Source organism: Larus michahellis, chromosome 2 (assembly GCF_964199755.1).
Source record: "Larus michahellis chromosome 2, bLarMic1.1, whole genome shotgun sequence".
NCBI classification, from domain to species: domain Eukaryota; kingdom Metazoa; phylum Chordata; class Aves; order Charadriiformes; family Laridae; genus Larus; species Larus michahellis.
In genome coordinates this window covers 169567513-169591055 of record NC_133897.1, presented here as the reverse complement: position 1 = coordinate 169591055, position 23543 = coordinate 169567513, and the positions used below count along the sequence as shown (strand labels likewise).

The 23543-nt window shown below is 53.3% G+C and overlaps 1 protein-coding gene across 2 annotated transcripts in view; it reads right to left on the bottom strand.

The window, feature by feature from the left end:
- HSF1 (heat shock transcription factor 1) overlaps positions 1 to 23543 on the bottom strand; it is an 81480-nt gene that overhangs the window by 35339 nt on the left and 22598 nt on the right. For both annotated transcript variants that reach the window (XM_074578098.1, XM_074578097.1), the window contains exons 2-4: positions 20997 to 21105; positions 14408 to 14544; positions 11027 to 11151 (exon numbers count right to left, since the gene is read on the bottom strand). In XM_074578098.1, the coding sequence (XP_074434199.1) occupies positions 11027 to 11151; positions 14408 to 14544; positions 20997 to 21105 (371 nt within the window). The remainder of the gene's footprint in view (positions 1 to 11026; positions 11152 to 14407; positions 14545 to 20996; positions 21106 to 23543) is intronic.

Sequence of the window (23543 nt, the reverse complement as noted above, 5' to 3'; positions counted from 1 at the left end):
AAGGAGAGCCGGAGAAAACCCATAAAAACAGGTGCAGACGCCGCGGCTAGCTTGCTGCTTTCAACAATCTGTTTGAAATTAAACTTACGGATACGCCGGGGCTCCCGCCGGACTCGAGCGGAGCCGATGAATCACGGGGAAGTGACAGAACAGCCCCCCACCCCCAGCCCCCGCTCACCTTCCTGTCCCGTGCTTCGCTCGGGGGCATCGGGAAAGCCGCAAGCAGAGGGGACGGAGATCTCCTTCCTCCCTACGAAAGAACTTGTTGGGGCAAATATTCCCAGACCAGGAGGCAATGTCTCCATCGAAAGCGATGCCTTGGTTTCTCCGCCCGGTGTCCAGGCTGATTCTGTCGCGCTCGTACCGTCAGTAATCGCGGCAGCGCTTTCCCGGGGCTTCTCAGCTCCGCAGAAATCCCTTATCTACCATTCCACGCCTACAGCAGAGGTACACAGATAAAAAGAAGCCCAAAACTTGTCTTCCTCAGCTGTTTTCAGACTGTAAAGACAAGCGCGCTACCACACCTGAGCTTACGCTAAACCACTCTCCCCCCAGAGCCGCAGGCAGGTCGCGAGAGACGAGGAATTACCGAAAGACGCCGCCAGAGCCGGAGGTGGGAAGGAACGTTACAGTCAGTCAAACGTTGCCCGGTACCTGACACCGCCAGAGCCCGCTTTAATGGCAACTGTCGGTTTAAAATCTAACCAGTTCCAAGTTAAAAAGCCCAGAAGAAAACATTTGGCTTCGATGAGTCACTGCTTCAGAAGCTAAGAAAGCAGAACGGAAGCCAAAAGAAACTGCAGAAATTCTAGGTCAGTAACCTGCTCAAATTTTAGTGTAATTAATAACCGTTCTCTGCTTCACGGTACCTCTGGAAAGGCAACGGCCTCCAGCTGAAGGGACGGAGTCCAAGTGGATGCCGCTGGGGTTCCTATCCCTTCTCCTGCGGTGGCTTCTGATGACTTTCCGACTTTGAAATAGGAGAAGGTAAAAGCAGTCAGAAACAGAAAAGACACTAACAGTCCCGCTTTTAACGCAAAACTTCTCATGTGAGAAAACCAACAGTCGCCGTCGGTAAATTAAGCACTTCGGTTCCGCGCTACCCGTCGATATTGTAGTGGCAGAGACTGTAGGTTGTTTGGTTGGACTCGATGATCTCAAAGGTCCTTTCCAACCATGAGGATTCGATGATATCAAGATATCCAGCCAACCTGCGAAGCCTCAGCACCGGTAAGAAACTGCTGACGGTGCCGCAGAGCAAGAAGCCACTTTCCAACCGCTTCCCAAACACCGGCACAGAGAAGTCAGAGAAGGTTTTAAGCGACCGATGCTTAAACCGGGGGAGTGACGATGTTGAGATGGGACGGGGAGAGCTCGAGCTGTCCAAGAGCCTGAGACAACACCTTGGTGGCCCAGCTCTGAGAAGGTTTGTGGCACTCGCCGGTCACCTTTGGCCTTTGCTTTCGGAAAACCCAAGTGTCCGAGCCGCAGGTTCTTCCAGCCGCCGCAGCCCTCGAGGAATCCCTGCGACCGCCACGCTGCACGGTGAGGGCTTCAAAGCATCGCTTCTACACCAGACTTGCAGGAGAGAGCGTGGTTTAGAGAAGAGGAAAATGATGTGTGAGAATAAGCTGCTTGAAGTAGAGCACAAAACTGAACCCAAAATCCAAGGCCTCGCTGCGACTTATTCCGTCTACGCAGCAACGCCCGCAGGGGTTGTCTTCATACGCTCCAATAAATGTCACCTCACGCTAAAACAGGGGAAAAAACCAATCAGCAGCAGCAGAAGTAATTTTCAGATGGTTAACGACCTGACAAAGCAGCCGAGAATAACAGAGGAGCAGAACCAAGTCCAGAGACGCACCTTCAACCTCCACTCCGGAGCCCTTCAGCCAGCAGGAGCTATCGGCGTCGGAGCCAAAGGAGACTCCTTCTTTCTCCAGAAGGGAGAAGGGAGCCTCGGGCTTTATCTTCCCAGGAATGAGAAGATTTGCTCTTTTTGCACATCTTTGTCCAGGAAGTAACGAGAAAGACAAAGAAATCGCGCTGCAACTCGACCCTTAGCTCCAAAAGCCAGAAAGGCAGGAGGCCAAGAGAGCGTTAACGTCTTCCCTAAAGCTCACGGTCAGTTCAGACACTTGTTTCACCTGTAGCTTGCTTGCCTTTTTTTTTTTATAAAAAAAAAGAAAATGAATTAAAAAATCTCCAGGGGCCCACGAAATATCCAGAAGAAGACAAGGGACTTCTGTTTTTTTTCAGAAGCAAAAATATACACCCTAAAACGAATAAAAAACCCCACCCAAAGTATGTCAAACTCAGAGCAGAGAAGGGCAGATCAGCCAAACCTGAACGGGCGAGGTCCCCCCCACGCTCCAAGGAAGCGACGTCCCCGCTCACGGACCCCCAGCCCCTCGGGAGCACTGTCCCCTTTCTGCTGAAGGAGCTGCTGACGAGGAAGAATAAATATTTTCATATCCAGAGTTCCGTTTATCTGCTTTCCGTCCTTTGCTGCCAGCGTGTCCCGCTTCGGGGTGAAACGGAACCAACTTTCCGTTCCGCAATTTTAGTTTCTCAGCTAGGCCTCTTCCAACCCGCTGAAATTAACAGCGCGTTGGGTCATAGAATCATAGAATCATAGAATTGTTGAGGTTGGAAGAGACCTTTAAGATCATCGAGTCCAACCTTTAGCCTACCCTGACAAGAGCCACTTCTAAACCATGTCCCCAAGTGCCCCATCTACCCTTTTTTTAAACACCTCCAGGGATGGCGAATCCACCACCTCCCTGGGCAGCCTGTTCCAATGTTTAATAACCCTTTCAGTGAAAAAATATTTCCTAATATCCAATCTAAACCTCCCCTGACATAACTTGAACCCGTTTCCTCTCGTCCTATCACTTGTCACCAGGGAGAAGAGGTCAGCCCCCATCTCTCTACAACCTCCTTTCAGGTAGTTGTAGAGGGTGATGAGGTCTCCCCTCAGCCTCCTCTTCTCCAGGCTAAACAACCCCAGCTCCCTCAGTCGTTCTTCATAAGGTTTGTCCTCCAGACCCCTCACCAGCTTTGTAGCCCTTCTCTGGACACCCTCCAACACCTCAATGTCCCTCTTGTAGCGAGGGGCCCAAAACTGAACGCAGTACTCAAGGTGGGGCCTCACCAGTGCTGAGTACAGGGGGATGATCACTTCCCTAGTCCGGCTCACCACACTATTCCTGATACAGGCTAGGATGCTGTTGGCCTTCTTGGCCACCTGGGCACACTGCTGGCTCATATTCAGCCGGCTGTCCACCAACACCCCCAGGTCCTTTTCTGCCGGGCTGCTTTCAAGCCACTCTGCCCCAGTCCTGTAGCGCTGCATGGGGTTGTTGTGACCCAAGGGCAGGACCCGGCACTTGGCCTTGTTGAACCTCATACCATTGGTCTCAGCCCATCGGTCCAGCCTGTCCAGATCCCTCTGCAGAGCCAACCTACCCTCAAGCAGATCAACATGCCCACACAGTGTAGTGTCATCTGCGAACTTACTGAGGGTGCATTCGATCCCTTCATCCAGATCATTGATAAAGATATTAAAGAGAACCGGCCGCAGCACCGAGCCCTGGGGGACACCACATGTGACCGGACACCAACTGGATTGAACTCCATTTACCACCACTCTCTGGGCACGGCCATCCAGACGGTTTTTTACCCAGCAAAGAGTACACCTGTCCAGGCCATGAGCAGCCAGTTTCTCCAGGAGAATGCTGTGGGAAACAGTGTCAAAAGCTTTGCAAAACTCCAAGTAGATAACATCCACAGCTTTTCCCTCATCCACTAAGTGGGTCACCTTATCATAGAAGGATTTGATAGGCATGACCTGCCCTTCGCAAACCCATGCTGACTGGGCCTGATCACCCTGATCAGGGTCGAAAACGGTTCGTTCAGGGCGATGAGACAGATCGTGCCAAGGGATGGTACGCAGAGAGGCTCTTGCTTCTACTTATTGCTGCAACAACCCAGGTCAGCGAATTCTGTTATTTGCCCCGTTGGAGGGTGGGAAGCGGAGGGGCGTAGAGGGGTCCCACCTGCGGGGAGGAGCGGACAGGACAGGCGACCCAAACCAGGGGTATTCCATCCCATCTGCTCTATATAAAGCTGGGGGATCAAAGGGCCAACTCTCTGCTTCTCTCTAGGCCCAGAGGAAATGGGCTGAAGCCGCGGCAGGGGAGGTTTAGGTTAGATATTAGGAAGAATGACTTTATTGAAAGAGCGGTCAGGCACTGGGACGGCCTGCCCAGGGAGGGGGTTGAGTCACCATCCCTGGAGGTGTTTAAGAAACGTCTAGATTTGGCGCTTCAGGGCATGATCCAGTGACAGAGACTGTAGGTTGTTTGGTTGGACTTGATGATCTCAAAGGTCCTTTCCAACCACGAGGATTCGATGATCCGATGATTCTCTTCCTTCGGTGGCTGACGTCTGAGGAGGACCCCCGTCTGTTCATCTGCCTTTGATCCCGATCCGTGGCTTCCTGACTCCACCTGTGGAATCCAGTTCCCAGCCACCGCTGAGCCCAGTCTGGGACCTCCCCAGCGCGGTGACATCATCCCGGGAGCTCAATACGGTTTTGTATAGACTGTATCTATTCCATTATTTTCCTTATTATTTTATTATTAATATTCCATTAAAGTAGCTCAGTTTCTTCTAAACTCGTAAATCCGTTTCTCTCTCCTCCTCCTCTCCGTGTACGAGAGGTTGGGGGGGAGCATCTGTCACCGGCCATTGGCCCGTTTGGCCAAAACCACGACACAGTGCTAGAAACTGTCGGCAAATTACCCAGACACGCGTTATTATCTGACAGCGGAGATGGCGTTTGATTGTATTCCGTAGACTTTCGGGCAGACTTTTTGAGCTACGCCGAGTCAATCTGAGAAGATTTGAGACGGTCTGTTCGCAGCTGGGCAATAAAAAGACGTTTACCACGAGCATTATACTGGATGTGCCAAAGACGATATCCAATCCATAAAACCTCCCCCAACACCTTTCCCTCTCCCAGCTTCAACCCAGGTGCATTTCCAATACGCTTCCAAAGATCTTCCTTCGATAGAAGGCAAGCCGTGACCGTACACCCTTTTTTATGCCAACAAAGCAGCTTAACACAAATTGCACCTGGTGTGTTAAGCTAAAGCAGCCCCCCCCTTCCCCCGATTCGAAATACACCTTTAGACAGAAAATAAATAATTAAGAACGGAGTGTTTCAGGCACTGAGAAATAGCTTTATGCTTCTGGCAGCCTCATCCCTTTGGAGACGACGGTCGCTGTTTCGGGTGATACAAACCAGCTGTAATTTCCCATAACCCTGCAGAGACGCCCCCCGAGAGGCAGGTGGAACACTTTGGTGGACGACAAGCTCAACGTCAGCCGGCAACGCGCACTTGCAGCCCGGAAAGCCAACCGCATCCTGGGCTGCATCTAAAGAAGCGTGGGCAGCGGGGCGAGGCGGGGGGATTCTGCCCCTCTGCTCCGCTCTGGCGAGACCCCACCTGGAGCCCTGCGTCCAGCGCCGGAGTCCTCAACAGAAGAAGGACGTGGACCTGTTGGAACAGGTCCAGCGGAGGGCCACGAAGATGATTCGAGGGCTGGAGCCCCTCTGCTGGGAGGACAGGCTGAGAGAGCTGGGGGGGTTCAGCCTGGAGAAGAGAAGGCTCCGCGGAGACCTTCCAGCCCCTTCCAGCCCCTCAAGGGGCTCCGGGAAAGCTGGGGAGGGACTCTGGAGCAGGGAGGGGAGCCACGGGACGAGGGGGAAGGGTTTTAAACCAAAAGAGGGGAGATTTGAGATTAAAAATAAGGAAGAAATTCTCCACGATGAAGCTGGTGAGCCGCTGGCCCAGGTTGCTCAGAGAAGCTGTGGCTGCCCCATCCCTGGAGGGGTTCAAGGCCAGGTTGGACGGGGCTTTGGGCAACCTGGGCTGGTGGGAGGTGGCCCTGCTCAGGGCAGCGGGGTGGCACTCGATGGCTTTTAAAGGTCCCTTCCCACCCAAACCATTCCATGATTCTACGACTACAAACCCTCTTTCAGCCGCCACCTGTACAACGGGAACAACTCCCCATCTCCACTGGTGTCTCCGCGCTGAATCCAGCAGGAATTCCCAGGAGCGACTCTGACGCTGTGGCTAAAGCGCAGGTCCCCTCTACGGCGGAGCAAGTCTAGCCACCTCCAAGTTCAACGTAGAGAACGAAGTCGTATTTCCAGCCAGCTCGCCTTAGTGCCTACTAACATACTCCGTTCAAGGGAAAAAGGCTTGGAATTGGATTCCAATCTGTACGATGGGGACAGGCCTGTTGGCGAGGGGGGAGGAGAAGAGCACTGGCAAGGCAGCAGACACTGAAACCTTTCCGGAGGAGACTTGGTGGCGTCAGATTTTCAAGCCAAAAGAACCCCAGAACACCGTGATCATCTGGTCTGCAAAGCACAACCCGTAGCACTTTGCTCCGGCTTCAAGCCCAATAGCGGTGGCTGAAATGGAGAATCTCGAATTCACGTTTCCAGTGGCGAAGAAACCACCCGCCGCCTTCCACGTATTATTCAAACACTTCTTTTCACTCAAGAGCACAGACCTTAGGGCTAGTCTAATTTTATCTGTTTTCACCTCTTGTCACTGCGTGGAAAACACTCAAGCTACGGTTCCTCAGGCTGGAGTTACCTCCGGAGATGCCCATCAGCACCCGTTCGCCTTCCGCGTTCAGTGAAGAAGGCTGAGCTCCTCCCGGCCCTCGTTACTCAGCACGACGCCAATCATTTCGATCATTCGCGTTTCTGTTCCTGAAGTTTGCCCAACGATTCGGCATTCTCGCACCGCTGAAACAAGCCCCAGACGCGCTCCTCTGGTTGTGGTCACGCGACGTCTTTACAAAGCCAACGGTTAATTGAGACCCCTTACGTACGACCATTGCTATCAAAAGAGAACGAATGCGGGATCTTTTGGTCCCATCGCAAGCTCATTTTCAGAGTAACTGCTCTTCGCTTCGTTCCCAGCAATCTTGCACTTTGCCAAACAAAAATACGCTGGTTTTACAGCCCAATTAACCCGCTTCTGACTCCCGGCTGAAAAAAAACCTCAGACGTTCAGTTGAAGTTCACTTCACACAAATAACTTCAGGCAACGCGCTCTGGCGTTTGAACGCGTGGGCGGGTGTTCCTCGAAGTTAGAAACGCGCTGCAAGACCAGCGCGAGGAAGTTTGAACCACGCTGTGTGTTTCTGGGCAGAAAAACTTCAGGAGGTCACCGTCATTAAAGCAACCCCCACCAGAGTTTCTTTGACAGCCAGTCTCCACCTCGCCGAGTCCCAGCCTGCTGTGGTCTGAACTGGGCTTTCTTTCCAGTTGCCGCACAGACCAACAGCCGGCAGGCGTTCGTCCGGATTAGCGGCCGATGAAGCAGGAACAGGTCTGTCTGGACATTCTGCATCATGACTGATGGCTCTTCCATCTCGCGCGGATACAAATGGTTCCTGTACTGAACTATTAACGTATTTCAAGCCTCCGCGCTGGAGAATTAAAAGCCATTATTCCCACGGAATTTGCCACAAAGACCCTCGTGCCCTTTGTGGTGCGGGTAAGGCCGGAATCCAACAGGATTCTGGCTGCTGCCAGCTGTAGCGACTCACCGAGACGCGGCGGCACAACAGGCAGAAGCTGAAGGTCTTAATTCCCACCATTTCACCCGCGGAACGATGGCGTCTGAGCAGATGCCGCAGCAGGTTGGCTGCTGACACGGTGTGGTGAAGGGGAAGGAGGAGAACCTGGAATAACCCTACTGTAGAGATGCAACACGACGCACGCCAGCAGAACCTCAAGAACGCTTAAAAAACTTGCCAAGAAAACAAGCGACAACGATGTGATGATAAGAACCAGCTGATGCTTTGAAGCACGCCACGGATCCAGGGCTAAAAAGGCCAACCTTAAGTGAATTGGATGTACTATTATTCCAGAAGCAAGAAGCGAGTTTTTAACCACAAGTTCCTGGGAACATGAAGACGCGAAAAACGGCTTGCAAACTCCGCCTTCCGGAAAAGGAACAGCGATCCAAGTACAGGGATCCAGTACTAATAGCGGAGACGGGGAAAAATTAAAGCTAATGAAACGCAGACCCAAAAGCTGTGTCTACCGGGAGATACGGAGAACCTGCAGAAGACGGACAAAACCCCAGTTCCTAACGGCTGCGAAGGATGGAGAAGCAGCCAGGAAGAATGGGGTACGTTCAACCAAGAGGTTATTCTACTATTAGAAGGTACGGAGAGCTGGCAGCTGGGGGTTCCAACCCAGAGCCTGCGCAGCAGTAGCTTGGGATAAGTCCCCCCCCCCGGCGCCGGCAGCTGGTCGGGGCTGAGGAGTAGGGGGCCCATCGCCCCGCTCCTGTGCTCCCAGACCTGCCCCACATACTCCTCCCCCGGTTCTTTCTCTTGGATGTCGTCTGTTGTGCCGACAACCCACCCAGCTCCCGGGACAGAGCGCCGAGCCCGGGACGGAGCGGGCGCCGGGGCGGCGAGGGGCGGCCGGCGGCTCCTGGGTCGGCTCAGCGGGGACCGCGCTTCTTCCAGCCATCGGGGTCAAAGCCAAGACCTAACGATAGGCACTTGGACAACACTCATAGCTCACACGGATCGTTTCGTTCTGCTTGTCCTCCAGGAGCCTGTTTACCTGATAAGCTTTCAAAACAGCGCAAACCACGATCTTTTTTTTAATTAATTGGCCAATAACTATCTTCCTGAAAGGAGGGGGGAAGCTTCGCTGCTTTGAGAGAGGTTGTCAGTTCTCTGCCGTCAGTAGAGCTCAAACTACCGCTGTAGGCACTCCACCTAGTGGTTTACAGACCATTTGTAATTAATAATGCTAATGTTTGCTTCAGCAAGAGCCAATGGAGCGGCCAGAAGGCAGCCTGGAGACCTAGAATGCATTTGCGAACGCTCCCATCCTCACTACAGGGGTTACGAGCCCAGACACTCAACCTCAAACCACGCCACGGGGCTGCAAAAGCCGCGGAAATTCAGATGAGCCCCACGCGGTGGGACCCCAAGACGGGCAGCCGGGTTTAAAGACGGCTCTTGACGTTACTTATTCTTCCCGCCACGGACAGAAAACAAAGGTGCAAAAGCAGAAGCCTCCCCCACGAACTTGTTGTGATAACGGCTGGGACGAGCGCTGCCCAAAGACACGATGCGCCACAGCCAGCGGCAAACTAATCGCTTTAGGCGGCTGATTGCGCTTCCAGGAGAGTGGCAAATACGGTTTCCAATCCAGGGACACACAAGTTTACCCTGTCGTGGATTTAACAGCGGTCCGTTACTAACAAAATCATCCGATACAACTCGGACAATTCCTGGAGGGCTTGCTGAAGATTTTGCCGGCTACACGCGTGCCCAGCGCGTTTCGTTAAGGTAGCTTTCTGCTCGTGCGAGGTCGGCTGCCCAGGAGTTTTTCATCCAAAGCCACGCTAGGCAGGTCGCTTCGCTCACTCGAAAGGGAAAACGGGGAGAGCCACCTCTGCTGTCTACAGACCCATGAAACCGCAATGCTGGTAACGGACCACAAATCTCTTCCCTGCCGCCATTTACCAAAGGGTTAGAAGGACAATCTGCTTCTCCTTCACCCCTTGCACGGAGCCTGAGGAGAAGCACGGCCCAGGCGTAAGGCTGGGCGCTCATACCTGGGGCAAATAGGAGATGAAGAGAATCATCTAGAATGACCTTGGAGACGAAGCAGGTTCTCTCCCCTCCCACGAACACCAGAGGTGCGAGGGAAGCGATCTGCAAGCACAAGATACAGTCATGAAACCCAAGCAAAGGGAGGCTTTGGAACACAGCGCGGAGGAAATATTTTTCCGCCGCGAAACTGGCCCTTCGAAATCTCCCCCCCCCCTCCCCCTGCTTTCCTGCTTCATCCAGCGAGAAGGGAGGGCTGCCTGCTCCGTTTTTCCGTACGATCCAGAACCAAATTCCTTAGCAACAACGGCAGCGATGAAGAAGGCAGGCATCAAATAAACTTCACTGATGTAGGATTCACTCCGCTTTGCGGAAAGGTAAACAAGAAAACAAAAAGGGCAGCTTTAAATCAAGATTTGTAACGGTGCCTAAGGGAATCCGACACCCCCCCCACCCCCCCCATATTCATTGGCCCCAACAGGTATCTACACTCAAAGGCAACTCGGAGTCTCAGAGCGAATCCTACGGCTGCAGATTATCCACGGCCCTTGCGGTCCGGGAGGGCAGCCAGGTCCTGCCGCATCGCTTCAGCCTTCTGATTAAACTGATTTCTTCTGTACGACCACCGTGGAAAAAAAAAAAAGTCACAGAAGGGTGAGCGACAGCCCCCTGATCATCTCCGAAGGTCAAGGGGGTATCTATTAGCGGGACTCGAGATCCCCCGTTTTGCCTCCCAAGCCCCGCAGCAAACACTGGGTGAGCCGCACCCAGCGAGAATTTAACCGGGTGCACGTAAGAAGTCGAGAGCCTGGAGGAAGAATACGGCGTTAGGACAGAAGGGCAGCAGACATTATCCCGAATGACTTGAATACCCGGGTGCGGCGTCGGACGCGACGGAATAATTGTGCTTTGCGGGAGGAGGGGAGGGGAAAAAGACATGGGAAAAAAGCCCAGCACCACGCATTGACCGAAATTTCAGACTGTAACCCCCGCGGCAGGGAAGGAAGTTCCTGAAGCCTTCGCAGCCTTTCCGCCTGACCCCTCAAAGCGGAGCTGTACTCCAGAGCAGCTTTACGCTGGGCTTGGGGTCACAGGTCTGGCTGCAGCGACACCAAGGTCTTTAATTGGGTTTTAACGGCGTTCGAGCGGTGCCTCCACCGCCCCCTTCTCGCCCTAAGCAGAGCGCTGCCAAAGCCCAGGCCGTGCCGCTGAGACAACGGGAAGCCGGGGCAGCGAGCGAGCGAGCAAGCAGCCAGCCTTCTCTCACATAAAGTCTTAAAAATAACGCGTTGGGGAAAGAAATCCCTGGGCAAACTCTCCTGCGTTTTCTGCCAGCCCCTCCCCACATACATACTGCTTCATGGCTATCAGCTTGGAGTCCATGCTCTCCTGCTTTCCTTTCATCACCTGGATGTCAGTCAGTAACTTGGTTACGTTGTCTTGCCGAACCTTTATATCCTCGTTCTTTATGCTGGATACCTGGAGACAGAAAGCAAGATGTCAGCGACGCTTCCTTCCGACGGAACGCTTATTTAAGCCCCAACGCTGCTACTGCAAAACGATTCACCTCCCCTCTCCAGACCGACCGCTGCGCTCGCCCCCGAGCGCCTCCTCGCAAGGGACTAAACCCAGCCGCCCACAGGAAGTTTTCTGCGAGCGTACTGCTGTGTGAAAACACCGAATTCTGCCGCAGCCTAAAAAATAAAAAATATCTTTTCGGATCAGAAATACAATGCTCGCTTAACGGCGAATGCCGGCACAAAAGCCGTTTGCCTTTGCAGACCTTCAGACAGGCCACGGACCAAGACGTTCGTATCTGTGACAAGCCTAAACCTAAAACTTAGCAGCCACAGAGACCAGGGAGCACGTCTGCTCCGAAGATGGGAAACATACATTCTCCTCGCGCGCTTTCAAACGTCTCTGCCGCGTGCAGTGAGCTGAAGATCGGTCTTGGCCATTAAGAAAGTCATTAGCTGTTTTGAGAGAGAAAATCAGGAGGAAAAGGGCAGGGGAGGTCACCGCAGCAGAGAGGCCCCGCAGGCGGGACGGGAGCCTCTTCCAGAGATCCCTGAGCAGCAGCCGGTCGCTGGCCATCCCCATCATTCCCACTCCAAGCGTTAAAGCAGCCGAGGAGAAGATTCATAGAATCATAGGGTTGGAAGGGACCTCTGGAGATCATCCAGCCCAACCCCCTGCCAGAGCAGGGGCACCCAGAGCAGGTCGAATGTGTCCAGGTGGGTTTGAATGTCTCCAGAGATGGAGACTCCCCCACCTCTCTGGGCAGCCTGTGCCAGGGCTCTGCCACCCTCAAAGTCAGGAAGTTCCTCCTCATGTTTAGGTGGAACTTCCCACGCTCAAGTTTGTGCCCGTTACCTCTTGTCCTGTCCCCGGGCACCACTGAGAAGAGCCTGGCCCCGTCCTCCTGACACCCCCCCTTGAAGTATTTATCAGCATTGATAAGGTCCCCCCTCAGCCGTCTTTTTTCCAGCCTGAAGAGACCCAAATCCCTCAGCCTTTCTCCATCAGAGAGGTGTTCCATCCCCTCAGCATCTCGGTAGCCCTTTGCCGTCCCCTCCCCAGCAGTTCCCTGTCCCTCTTGACCCGGGGAGCCCAGAACTGGACCCAGCACTCCAGGTGTGGCCTCACCAAGGCAGAGTAGAGGGGGAGGATGACCTCCCTCCACCTGCTGGCCATGCTCTTCTTGATGCCCCCCAGGATGCCATTGGCCTCCTTGGCCACGAGGGCCATTGCTGGCTCATGGTCATCCCGTTGTCCCCCAGGACTCCCAGGTCTCTTCCCACCGAGCTGCTCTCCAGCGGGTCACCCCCAACCTGTCCTGGTGCGGGGGGTTGTCCCTCCCCAGGGGCAGCACCCTGCACTTGCCCTTGTTGAATTTCATAAGGTTCCTCTTTGCCCAGATCTCCAACCTGTCCAGGTCTCTCTGGATGGTGGCACGGCCTTCCGGTGTGTCAGCCATCCCCCCCCCAGCTTTGTGCCATCGGCAAACTTGCTGAGGGTGCCCTCTGTCCCCTCGTCCGGGTCATCGATGAAGATATTGAAGAGAACGGGACCCAGTACTGACCCCTGGGGAACACCACTCGTCACTGACCTCCAACGAGACCCTGTGCCCCCAGTCACCACCCTCTGAGCTCTGTCTTTCAACCAGTTCTCTGTCCACCCCACTGGCCATTCGTCTAACCCACTCTTCCTAAGCTTCCCTATGAGGATGCTGTGGGAGACCGCGTCGAACGCCTTGCTTGAGTCAAGGTAGACCACATCTACCGCCCTCCCCTCATCTCTCCACCCAGTCACACCGTCGCAGAAGGCTATCAGATCAGTCAGACATGATTTCCCCTTGGTGAATCCACGTTGAGTACTTCTGATAGCTTTCTTTTCCTCCACGTGCCTTGAGATGACGCCCAGAACGAGCTGTTCCATCACCTTCCCAGGGATGGAGGTGACGCTGACCGGCCTGTAGTTCCCCGCCTCCTCCTTCTTGCCTTTTTTGAAGACTGGAGCAGACGTCTGGACTCCGAGCAGACGATTTGATTTCTCTGATAAAATCCTCACCAGCAATGACGCCTCGGCGTGTTTCGCAAGAGCCGTACCGCGTGAGACGCCTATGAATCTGCCAGGCGTTACAGGGGTTCACGCATCCCACCTACTCGCCAGCAGCTTCTCTCCACCTCACCTGCCAGCAGGTCGTACATCTTTTAAGATCTCTTTACATCCTTCTAACGCGTTTGCCCACCGTGAAAACGTCTAGAGGAACTAAGTGCCTCAGTGAAGACGGCACTTTGGGTTAGTTGAGAGCACCCTGGGACAGGCAGAAGAGCGAGCTACTCCCTCCGCACGTTGCTTTCGTTAATATTTGGAAAACAATGACAAAACCACGGTTCTCCAGCCCACACTTCAGGACTAAATAAATCAGCCTGCAAAGTTCATAAGCATTTTTGGGACTTCTGGTACCGACCGTTGCTGTACCACGTCTTCGGAACACCGCCTGCAAGTCGGTATTTCGAGAAATGGGGGCAGCTGCAAAGCACATCTGCGAGTTTAAAGGGAAAACATGCACGCTTATATTGGGACAGTCTGGAGGGTAACGCATTTAAAATAATTCAGGTTATCTTATCCTCCCTTTTCCTCCTCCCACTACTACATCTGACATCTCTTCATAGGTCTGCGTACGGGCATGGGCGTGTTTTTCATTCCTTGAAGCGTTTTAAGGGAAGATTGCAGCTCGACGAGCGATCACTCTCCCTCCTACTGGAAGCTACAATTGCTCTTCAACCTCTCCAGAGGACACCGCAAACTTCCCTCCGTCAGGCTGAACTCAAACTGACGCCACTTGTCCAGAAAACCAGGAAAAATCTAGCGACCCTTTTGACTGAACTCAGAAATGATTTGGTTTGCGTGGCCAGAGTGCTGGCCCTTTGCCGTTGGTGGCGCGGGAGAGGAGAAGTCTCAGGCATTGCCACGATAAACCTAATGCTGAAAATATTGAGAAAAAGACCCAGGAAACAAAGGGGACGGGTGCCGAGAAGCCGGGGGCAGCTGATTAGCGGGATGGCACTGCAGCTCGTACCCCGGGGAGGGGGCAGAGACAGCCAGAAGAGCTGCTGGCAGAAATCAATGACGCCAACGCCCACCAACCCTCAGAGACACCGACGCTTTTCAGCTTAATCCTCTGGTTTTAACCACTTTGTCTAGAGCAAGATCTGCTGTGTAAACTTACGCTGGTTACTTTCCTCTTGATGTTCTCCAGGAGATGTTCCTGGCCTCGGATGAAGTACGGGTGCTGGAACTCAGTATCGTCTTTCTCTGGCTTCACCAATCCTCCCTGCTCAATGTGGACAACCTTTCGAAAGCCGTCTGCGAATCAAAGGGGAGATAATTGGAGAAGGGTTTAACGGGCTAAACAGGAACTTGAGAAAGCAGAAACTAGCACGAGTTACCCCCGGTTCGCTTAAATACCCAGCGCTCCATCACTGGGGCATTGCTTGCTAACAAATCCCACCCTAGAAATGCTACATGGAATGAGAAACCCTTCCTTAAATCGATATTCGGCCAGAGGCTGATGCCGATCCTCTCTCCGGCCTGAGCAGCACGTGGTAGGAGTCCTCTCCAGCCCACGCATCCTTCCCCTGCCGCTGTTCCTGCCCAGGAGAGTGGAGCCGGGCGCTCGGCTCCCAGCCCCGAGCAACGGCTCGACGCAGATGGCCGAGAAGCCGGGATTCGCTCCCCCATCCCAGAATCGTTTTGAAAAAACACCTTTTGCCGCTCTTCCAAGACCACGTTAACGCCGATGTTTGGCTGAGAGCACGGGTCAGCAAGAAGAAAAGTTGAAATTACTGGAAATAAACAAAGAGCTTCCAATTAACCTCGTCGTTTCCCGATAAAAGCCCCTCATTCCCGGGGAACCGTCCTGTTACGTGAGCAAAGCCCATCTTGCCTCGCCTTTGCAGCGCCGAGCGAGATGGGGAAAGACGTACAGCCCAACGAAACTCCTGTCACAAATACCACCAAAAAGAGACTCAAACAGTCTGCCAGGCGCTCCAGGCGATCCCATGTTTTATTTATTCGGGGAATGAAGTGGTTTCTGAGAGCAATCAGCCGGGCACTCAGCAGCACCCCCCCGATGCAGACGAAGCGTTGCCCGCCATCCCCCGCACTAATGCAAACAGCGACGGGGACGAACCCGTGCAAGTGCCCCCCCGGCACGTCGCGGGAGAGGAGTCCTTGCTGCGTTTAACGGAACCGCCGAGTCCCTCCCTTCTCCATTTCAGGACACCGATCCCTTCATCTCCCAGCAGCGCGTGCCACCTCACCCCACGCATCCCCGCTGCTGGCACGCCGGTGATAAATCCTGCGCGTCCCGGGGCACGGGGCATCCCAATCCTCACCCTGAAAATACGGAGCGACCTTCCTACGGTAAAGGAGAGCCCCAGGCACAGAAGGGAGATGACTTCCCAAAGGCTTCCGAGTCTTTCCAGAAAACTTCTTCCCGAGTGAGCCCTACAACGGCGGAGCTGCCGACTGGTGGGGCTGAAGCAGACCTTCCGGTTAACCACCGGCTCACCTTAATCCTAAAGCCCCAAATTAGTCTTATTTTTTTAAGACAGTCTACGCCACCTCAAGAAATATAAGTCCGCATCGTTTTTCCCATTCCGATACGTGATAATTAAAAAAATCCTGGATCCAAACAATTCCCCAGCGCCGCTGCGACGAGCGCCGCTGCCGTTATCGCCCCAGCAGCACCTGGGGAGGGTGACGGTGCTCCGCGGGGCAGGGAGAGGGATGGCAGGCTGGAACGCGCTTCTTCAACAGCTCAGGCAGGAGTTACGCCCCAAAGTCTTCGGAAGGGCTTAAAACACCTAAAAAGCCACTCAAGAACAGAGCGTGGCGCAGCGAAAGTATTTTTGGGGCTCAGCATTTCTGTAAACCGCTCGGATAAATGAGGAGCGTTATTTGAGCTGCTCGGAGCACAGCTGTGGTAAGAGAGAAAGAAAAAAAAAAAGCAAAAAAAAAAAAAAAAGCTTCCTGCACTTGTAGCAGAAAGTGATTTAGAGAAATTACACGTTATTGTAGTGATATTAACCAGTTTTCGGTTATTCAAGTGATCCTTAAAAACGAAAGGCCCCGGTCACGGAGCACAGAATGTGCCCCACAGCTATTCAAAGAGCTGGCGTTGAAAGGTAATGAAAATGTCATCCTTTCTAATAACATCGGAATGCTCTCTGCAGCCCACATCTGGAGCATTAAACTTAATCCCTGATATAACCTCCACGTGAGAGGTGTATGAAAGGCACCCTTTATGTCGCTGCCTATCGCAGGGACCCGCAGCCAGAAGGAAAGCGCGGCCGCGAGGAAGCCGAGCAGACTGCCGTGAAGCAACGTCTCTGCGATAATCCCACCGCGGTCCCGCGCCCCGGCAGGAAAAGAGCAGCCACAAAACGCAGCCATCAATCTCGGAGCAGTGACACGGGCGGGCAGCTCTCGATTTCCTTGCACGTCCGAAGGGTAAAGAGGAGGATTACGCAGTGATAAGTTCGGAAAACAAGGAATGGGGGAGCATGGAGAAAAGGAATATTGCTTGATTAGTAGAGGGCAGGGACCCGGTAGCACGGAGATGCTTGGTCAGAATCATGGAATGGGTTGGGTGGGAAGGGACCTTCAAAGGCCACCGAGTCCCACCCCCTGCCCCGGGCAGGGCCACCTCCCACCAGCCCGGGTTGCTCCAAGCCCCGTCCAACCTGACCTTGAACCCCTCCAGGGATGGGGCAGCCACAGCTTCTCCGGGCAACCCGGGCCAGGGGCTCACCCCCCTCACGGCCAAGAATTAATCCCTTTGTGATTGAACCACTTGGGAAAGGGGCTGTTAGTGAAGAACTTTCAGTCCTGTCTTGGCTCGGTCTTGGGAGATTTATTACTTCTTTTTCTCCCCTTTTTAAAAGAAGCCCCGATCACTCAGACGTGCTTTTGTCCCATCACCTCATTCTCTTCCAGCTCTTCTATCCCCGCTATCGAGAGGAGGAGCTGACAACCTGGAATAGTTATTCCCCCTGCCCTTTTAACGTGACATACAGCGAGAGGGAAGAGACGGGACAGCTCGCTTTCTTCTCATTCCCCAGTTACACCAGCATCAGTCGGAGAGGCAGCCGTTACCTGACTTGACAAGCTAATGCTCGGGTTGATCCTATTCCAAAGCGTTCCAGGACGCGCAAGTACTAATGGCGGTGCTTGCCTCAGCCTTCCCACCAGCCGGGCAGAAGAGCTGCTGCTCCCCACCTCCAGCAAAAGAAACAGCAAGCACGGTGAAAAGCACCGATGGGCGATATTCCAGAGGCGTCCGGCCGCGCCGTGTTTTCTTTAATATCTTTATCGACGACCCGGACGAAAGGATGGAGCGCACCCTCAGTAAGTTCGCAGACGACACCAAGTTGGGCGGGAGCGTGGATCTGCTCGAGGGTAAGAAGGCTCTACACAGGGATCTGGACAGGCTGGATGGATGGGCCCAGGCCAACGGTGTGAGGTTTAACAAGGCCAAGCACCGGGACCTGCACTTGGGTCACACCAACCCCACGAACGCTACAGGCTCAGGGAGGAGTGGCTGGAGAGCTGCCCGGTGGAAAAGGACCTGGGGGTGTTGGTCAACAGCCGGATGAATACGAGCCAGCAGCGTGCCCAGGTGGCCAAGAAGGCCAACAGCATCCTGGCTGTATCAGGAACAGTGTGGCCAGCAGGACTGGGGCAGAGACCGTCCCCCTGTACTTGCCACTGGTGAGGCCCCACCTTGAGTGCTGCGTCCAGTTTTGGGCCCCTCACGATGTAAAAGACATTGAGGTGCCGGAGCGGGTCCGGAGAAGGGCAACGGAGGTGGCGAGGGGGCTGGAGAAGGAGGAGAAGGGTCTGGAGAACTTGTGAGGAGCGGCTGAGGGAGCTGGGGGTGTTCAGCCTGGAGAAAAGGGGGCCGAGGGGAGACCTTCTCGCTCTCCGCAGCTCCCTGAAAGGAGGGGGTAGCCGGGGGGAGGTCGGGCTCTTCTCCCAAGGAACAGGCCACGGGACAAGAGAAAACGGCCTCCAGTTGCGCCAGGGCAGGTTTAGGATGGATATTGGGGAAAATTCCTTCATGGAAAGGGTTCTCAGGCGTTGGAAGAGGCTGCCCAGGGCAGTGGGGGAGTCGCCAACCCTGGTGCTGAGGGACGTGGTTTAGTGGTGGGCTTGGCCGTGTCGGGTTGATGGTTGGACCCAATGATCTTAAAGATCCCTTCCAACCTAGACAATTCTATGATTCTAATTGCCGGTAAGGAGCCCAACGACGTCCTCGTTCTCCTGTCAGGATGCGAGATTTTGGCCATACCCCTCCTCAACTGTGATGGGAAACGGAGTATTCCCCAATTCTCTGGGAACTCTTGACCCTTCTCGGAGCTATGCCACCAGGTGCCACTTTTCACGTACAAAATGTTCATAAGGAAAAAAATCCCCCCAAACAAAACCCAAAACTAAACAAGCCCAGAAGACAAGAAAAGATCAGGCTGAACCAAATGAATTCTCCTCCATGCCGGGACAGAAGCTTTATCGACAGAAAAGCAGCAGACACCTCAGCCAAAGCACGGCACCCTCAAGATGAAACCGATACAACATGGGCATAAACCCAACAGAAAAAGGCTAATTTAGGGTGCAGTTAGCAAAAACCGTTGTTGTGCCGCGTACAGGAGTGTGGGCCCAGACCTATTCACCATCTTCATTAATGGCGCGAAGGGCTGAATAAATTAGCTGTCGTGAAATGGCTGATAAAACCCAGCTGGGGAGAGCTGCGAGCGTGTCGAAAGACGTGACTGCAAGTCAAAGAGATCTTGACAAGAGGAATGAAATGACTGCTGAAAAACACAAGGTAAACCCATGAGGAGGAGTAAAACCAAACAACACGGGAGGGAACACGACTGGGTAAATAGCAGTTGCCCAGAAAATGATCTGAACGCTGTAGTGGACGACGAGCGTGATAAAAGTCAATGTCAATGCCGAGAAAAAGGCCAACGTCACGATGGGATACACACAAAAGTATCGCCGGCAAGACACACGAATCACTCTTTTTATTCTACGCAGTGCTAGACCCAGCGTTGGCGACTGCACTTCAACAAAGGGATGGAACGGAGTCAGGTCAGAAAGGAATGCAAATGATTAAAGGCTGGAAAACAACCTAGGAGAATTAAAAAAAAACCAGGCTGTTTACTCTAAAAGGAAAAAAAAAAAGAAAAAAAAGGGAGAGGACTGAAGAGAAGTATCAAGTTTTCAAAGACACAAAAGGAAAAGGAATAAATTTCTTGATATCCACAGCAGACAGGAAAGAAGTGGAGGATTCAAACTGTAGCTGGGGAGGTTTGGGTCCGATATTCAGGAATCGACTCCACTGCTTCACCATCCTTACGCTAACGGCACTGCCGTGACCTTAGGGAATCTTGATTACTGGAGGCTTGGAAAAAATAGGTTAGATGCAAAGTCAGCAGGACGAACACAGAGGCAGGTGATCCTGCCTTGAAGCAGAAGATCGTACTAAACGATTGTTTAGGTCCCTCCAGCCCAATTCTGCTACGATTCTATGGATTTTTAAATTATTTTTTATTTAAATAATTGCTGGTTAGAAGAAATTCTTGACCGTGAGGGTGGTGAGCCCCTGGCCCAGGTTGCCCAGAGAAGCTGTGGCTGCCCCATCCCTGGAGGGGTTCAAGGCCAGGTTGGACGGGGCTCGGGGCAACCTGGGGTAGTTGAAGATGTCCCTGCCCAGGGCAGGGGGTGGGACTCGATGGCCTTTGAAGGTCCCTTCCCACCCAAACCATTCTATGAAGAGCAAGTTCAGACGACGCCTGCTCTACATGATGCTGGCAGCAACAGCCCCTCAGGAAAGCGAGTAGAAACTGAACAAGCTGTCACAACTCTGCAGCCCTCAGCACAAGAAGGACATGGATCTGCTGGAGCAGGTCCAGAAGAGGGCCACGAGGATGATCCGAGGGCTGGAGCCCCTCTGCTGAGAGGATGGGCTGAGAGAGCTGGGGATGTTCAGCCTGGAGAAGAGAAGGCTCCGGGAAGACCTTAGAGCACCTTCCAGTCCCTGAAGGGGGCCTACAGGAAAGCTGGGGAGGGGCTGTTTGCAAGGGCACGTAGCGATAGGACGAGGTGCAATGGTTTAAACCAGAGCAGGGCAGGTTTAGATTAGACATTAGGAAGAAGTTCTTTACACTGAGGGTGGTGAGCCACTGGCCCAGGTTGCCCAGAGAGGTGGTGGAGGCCCCATCCCTGGAGACATTCAAGGCCAGGCTTGATGAGGCTCTGAGCAACCTGATCTAGTTGAAGATGTCCCTGCTCACTGCAGGGGGGTTGGACTTAGATGACCTTTAGAGGTCCCTTCCAACCCAACCCATTCTATGCTTCTATGTGGTGGTCCTGTCTCGCTGGAAGCATTCCAGAGGAGGTCCTCCTTCACGACACGGGATGGCAAAGAGTGCCCTCACAAACATTAACGATGGGTGAACACAAGGAAAGCCTTCCGAACTCCTGTGCTAATAATCAGGGAATTTCAGGATAAAAGAAGCCTGAGAGTCTGAAGTTCTTTATATCGAGCAGAAGTTTCCCGTTGCAGAAGCTGCTATTGCCTTCAGCAGAGGCCAAGTTTAAAACTTGGTCCCCCAAAACTGGGCGACTGCAAAGCTAGCAAGTGCTCCCAACTCAGTGAAACGTCCCCTACAGCAAACCAGGGCAGAAGAGGGGAACCTTATTTCAGGAGGAACTTCACTCCTTACGCTCCGAGCTGCCCAGGAGATACTTACACATATTGAGCTGCCGTACAAAGCTGGCCATGTTGTTGTGTTTGAAGTACTTTGGAAGCACCTCCTTGGCAAATTGGCCTTGGTCAAACACATGGAAGCTGCTTCCACTCTGTCAAAAACAAAATAAAACAAAACAAAATGAAACGTTATCAACCACTGTTACAGAGGAAGAGAGGAGCCCACCCGCCCCTTCATTTCACAAATATAAATTCTACGTCGCTGTGGGTGAAACCAGTAACGGCCCCATCTCCTGGAGTCCCTCAGCCGCAGGTAAGAGCGTCGTTTATGAGGTCTGAAGCCGTTACCATCCGATCGATGGAAGCCCAAACCCATCCTTCAGCTCCCGATGCGGCGAGCGCGTAGCTGCGTCTCAGACGGCGGCGGCGGCTAAATCACATTCCCTTGCTCTCGGCCCAGAAGAACACCACGCCTCTGTCGGTTCGCGAGGACGGGCAGACAGCCCCGCCGCTCTCTGTGCTGTGACCAACCCCCCAGAGACTTAAAAATGCAACCCAGGAGGTTAAGCAGGCGACGAAGATTAAACCTCCCTTTGCACAACCGCAAATCTATCAATTCCCCAACTCGTCCCCATTAACTTCCTTTTCGGATCTGCAGTGGCAGCCAACGATCTTCTGAGCGAATTAAGACAACCCAGGCCGGTTTGACTTTACATATCAACATCCGCAAACGCACGAAGGCAATTCTGCGTCCCGCCGGCCTCGGGCCGCTCGCTGCGCCCAGGCAGGCGAGGTGCGGAGCAGCAGAAAGCGAAGCGCAGTGCTGCTGGCGGAGTGAGAACGCCACCGACTTCACAAAGTTTTAATGTTTCGCTCGACCGATTCCAATTTTCTACACGTCGATTAAAAAAAGCAGGAACGGGCAAGGAGGCAGGTGCTTCTGCTGCCGGATTTTGGACCACGAGTTCTCCCCGACAGAACAGCGCACGCCAAGAACAACTAGTTATTTCGGCTATTATAACTATCTTGACTAGTAGTCGGGATCACGTTTCAGCCACTTAGCTCCAGGTCTGTGGCGCCGTTTTATCAAGTGTGGTTTCTATTACCTTTCTGGCACGCCGAGCAGGCATTACGCTGTCAACACAAACATCTGCAGAACAGCAGAGAAGGGATTTTCATTCTGGCAAAGCGACACAAGAACTCCTAATGCGTTTTACAACCCGGATTTTCTGCCGTGACGAAGTCCCGCTCCCGCTCCGTCCTCCTGCTAATGTCATCCCGCGTACCACCGGCGCGCGGGGCTGGCGGAGCAGCCGGGGAGAGCCAAGCCTGAGCAGATACCGAGAAGTCGTTGCACGGCCCTGCAGCGATCAGACTTCTTAGTTCAAAAGGAAAGCGGCAGGGCCGGGCCAGACCACCCACAGGAGAGCAGAGGGACGGTGCCTCCAGAACTCCAAAGTTGTCCCCCCCACCAAGTTCAGGAGTGACTCGATGAAAGCACCGGCTCAAGCGGGGGCTGACGCTTCAATATTAAACCAGGTCTTGCTGCAGCAGGTCCAGGAGCCCCCTCGCCCCTTACTGTGCTGAGCAACAAGATGAACACAAAGCCACGAGCGCTCTGGGAACTCCGGTCTCATCGGATCAGGGTCACCAGTAAACACCGCCGGCACCCGCCGAGATTCTCCCAGTCCCAGCACGAACCTCCCAGGGAAAAGACGACACCAAGGTCTTCTGAACTGACTTAAGAGCATCCCAGCAAACAGCCACAAGACTTGATTTTCCGACAGGCACGTCTTGTTTTCTAAGTTACTGGGCAAATTCAGCGCAGCATTAATCCTAAAGAATTAAGCCTACTAAAAAAAAAACAACCCAAAACCAACAAACCCAGCTCAAAACAGACTTCAAAAGATTCTACCTGCCAATAACAAAACCAGGTACGGGGTAGTAAATTTTAGTAAAAGTCGACAGTTTGGGCTTTTTGGTCCACGGATGAGTTTCATTACTCCTTCAGAGGATTCACCTGCGCTTGAGTATCTGTTTTCATTAAGCTCCGTTACTCCTTGGCCAATACCTACAAGTACCCCGAGCCGATTCTAACGGCAAAAACATGCAACAGAAAGATGGCAATGAAGGAAGAAGGCGCACGCCAGCCACCTCCCTAAAGATGGCAAACCATAATAAATGAAACACCTTTGAGTCCCATTCCAAGGTTTTTTGTTTTGCTGGAGCTGCTCCACTCCAGAGTTCCTGCTCCACTCCAGAGTTCTTGCTGTCTTGCCCCCTAAAATGATGAAGCTTGCTGGTGGTCCTCCCCGTGAACTCCACGGCACCACAGGCTTTTGCTGTACGTCGCTGCATCCAAAATGCTCCGCTCCCTTCATCTACGTCCAGATCCCCCAACCTGGCCCCCCCAACCCAACTGCTCCTGCCCAGCCCGGCCGGGTCTTCCCGGGTTTAACTACTCCACAGGAGTCCATCCATGCTAACTAGCCTAACAGATTCTTCCTCTGTTTTCACAGAAAGATGGTTATTGTGTCCATCAACTTCAAAGAGTTTCTTAGAATCACTGATCACAGAACGGTTTGGGTGG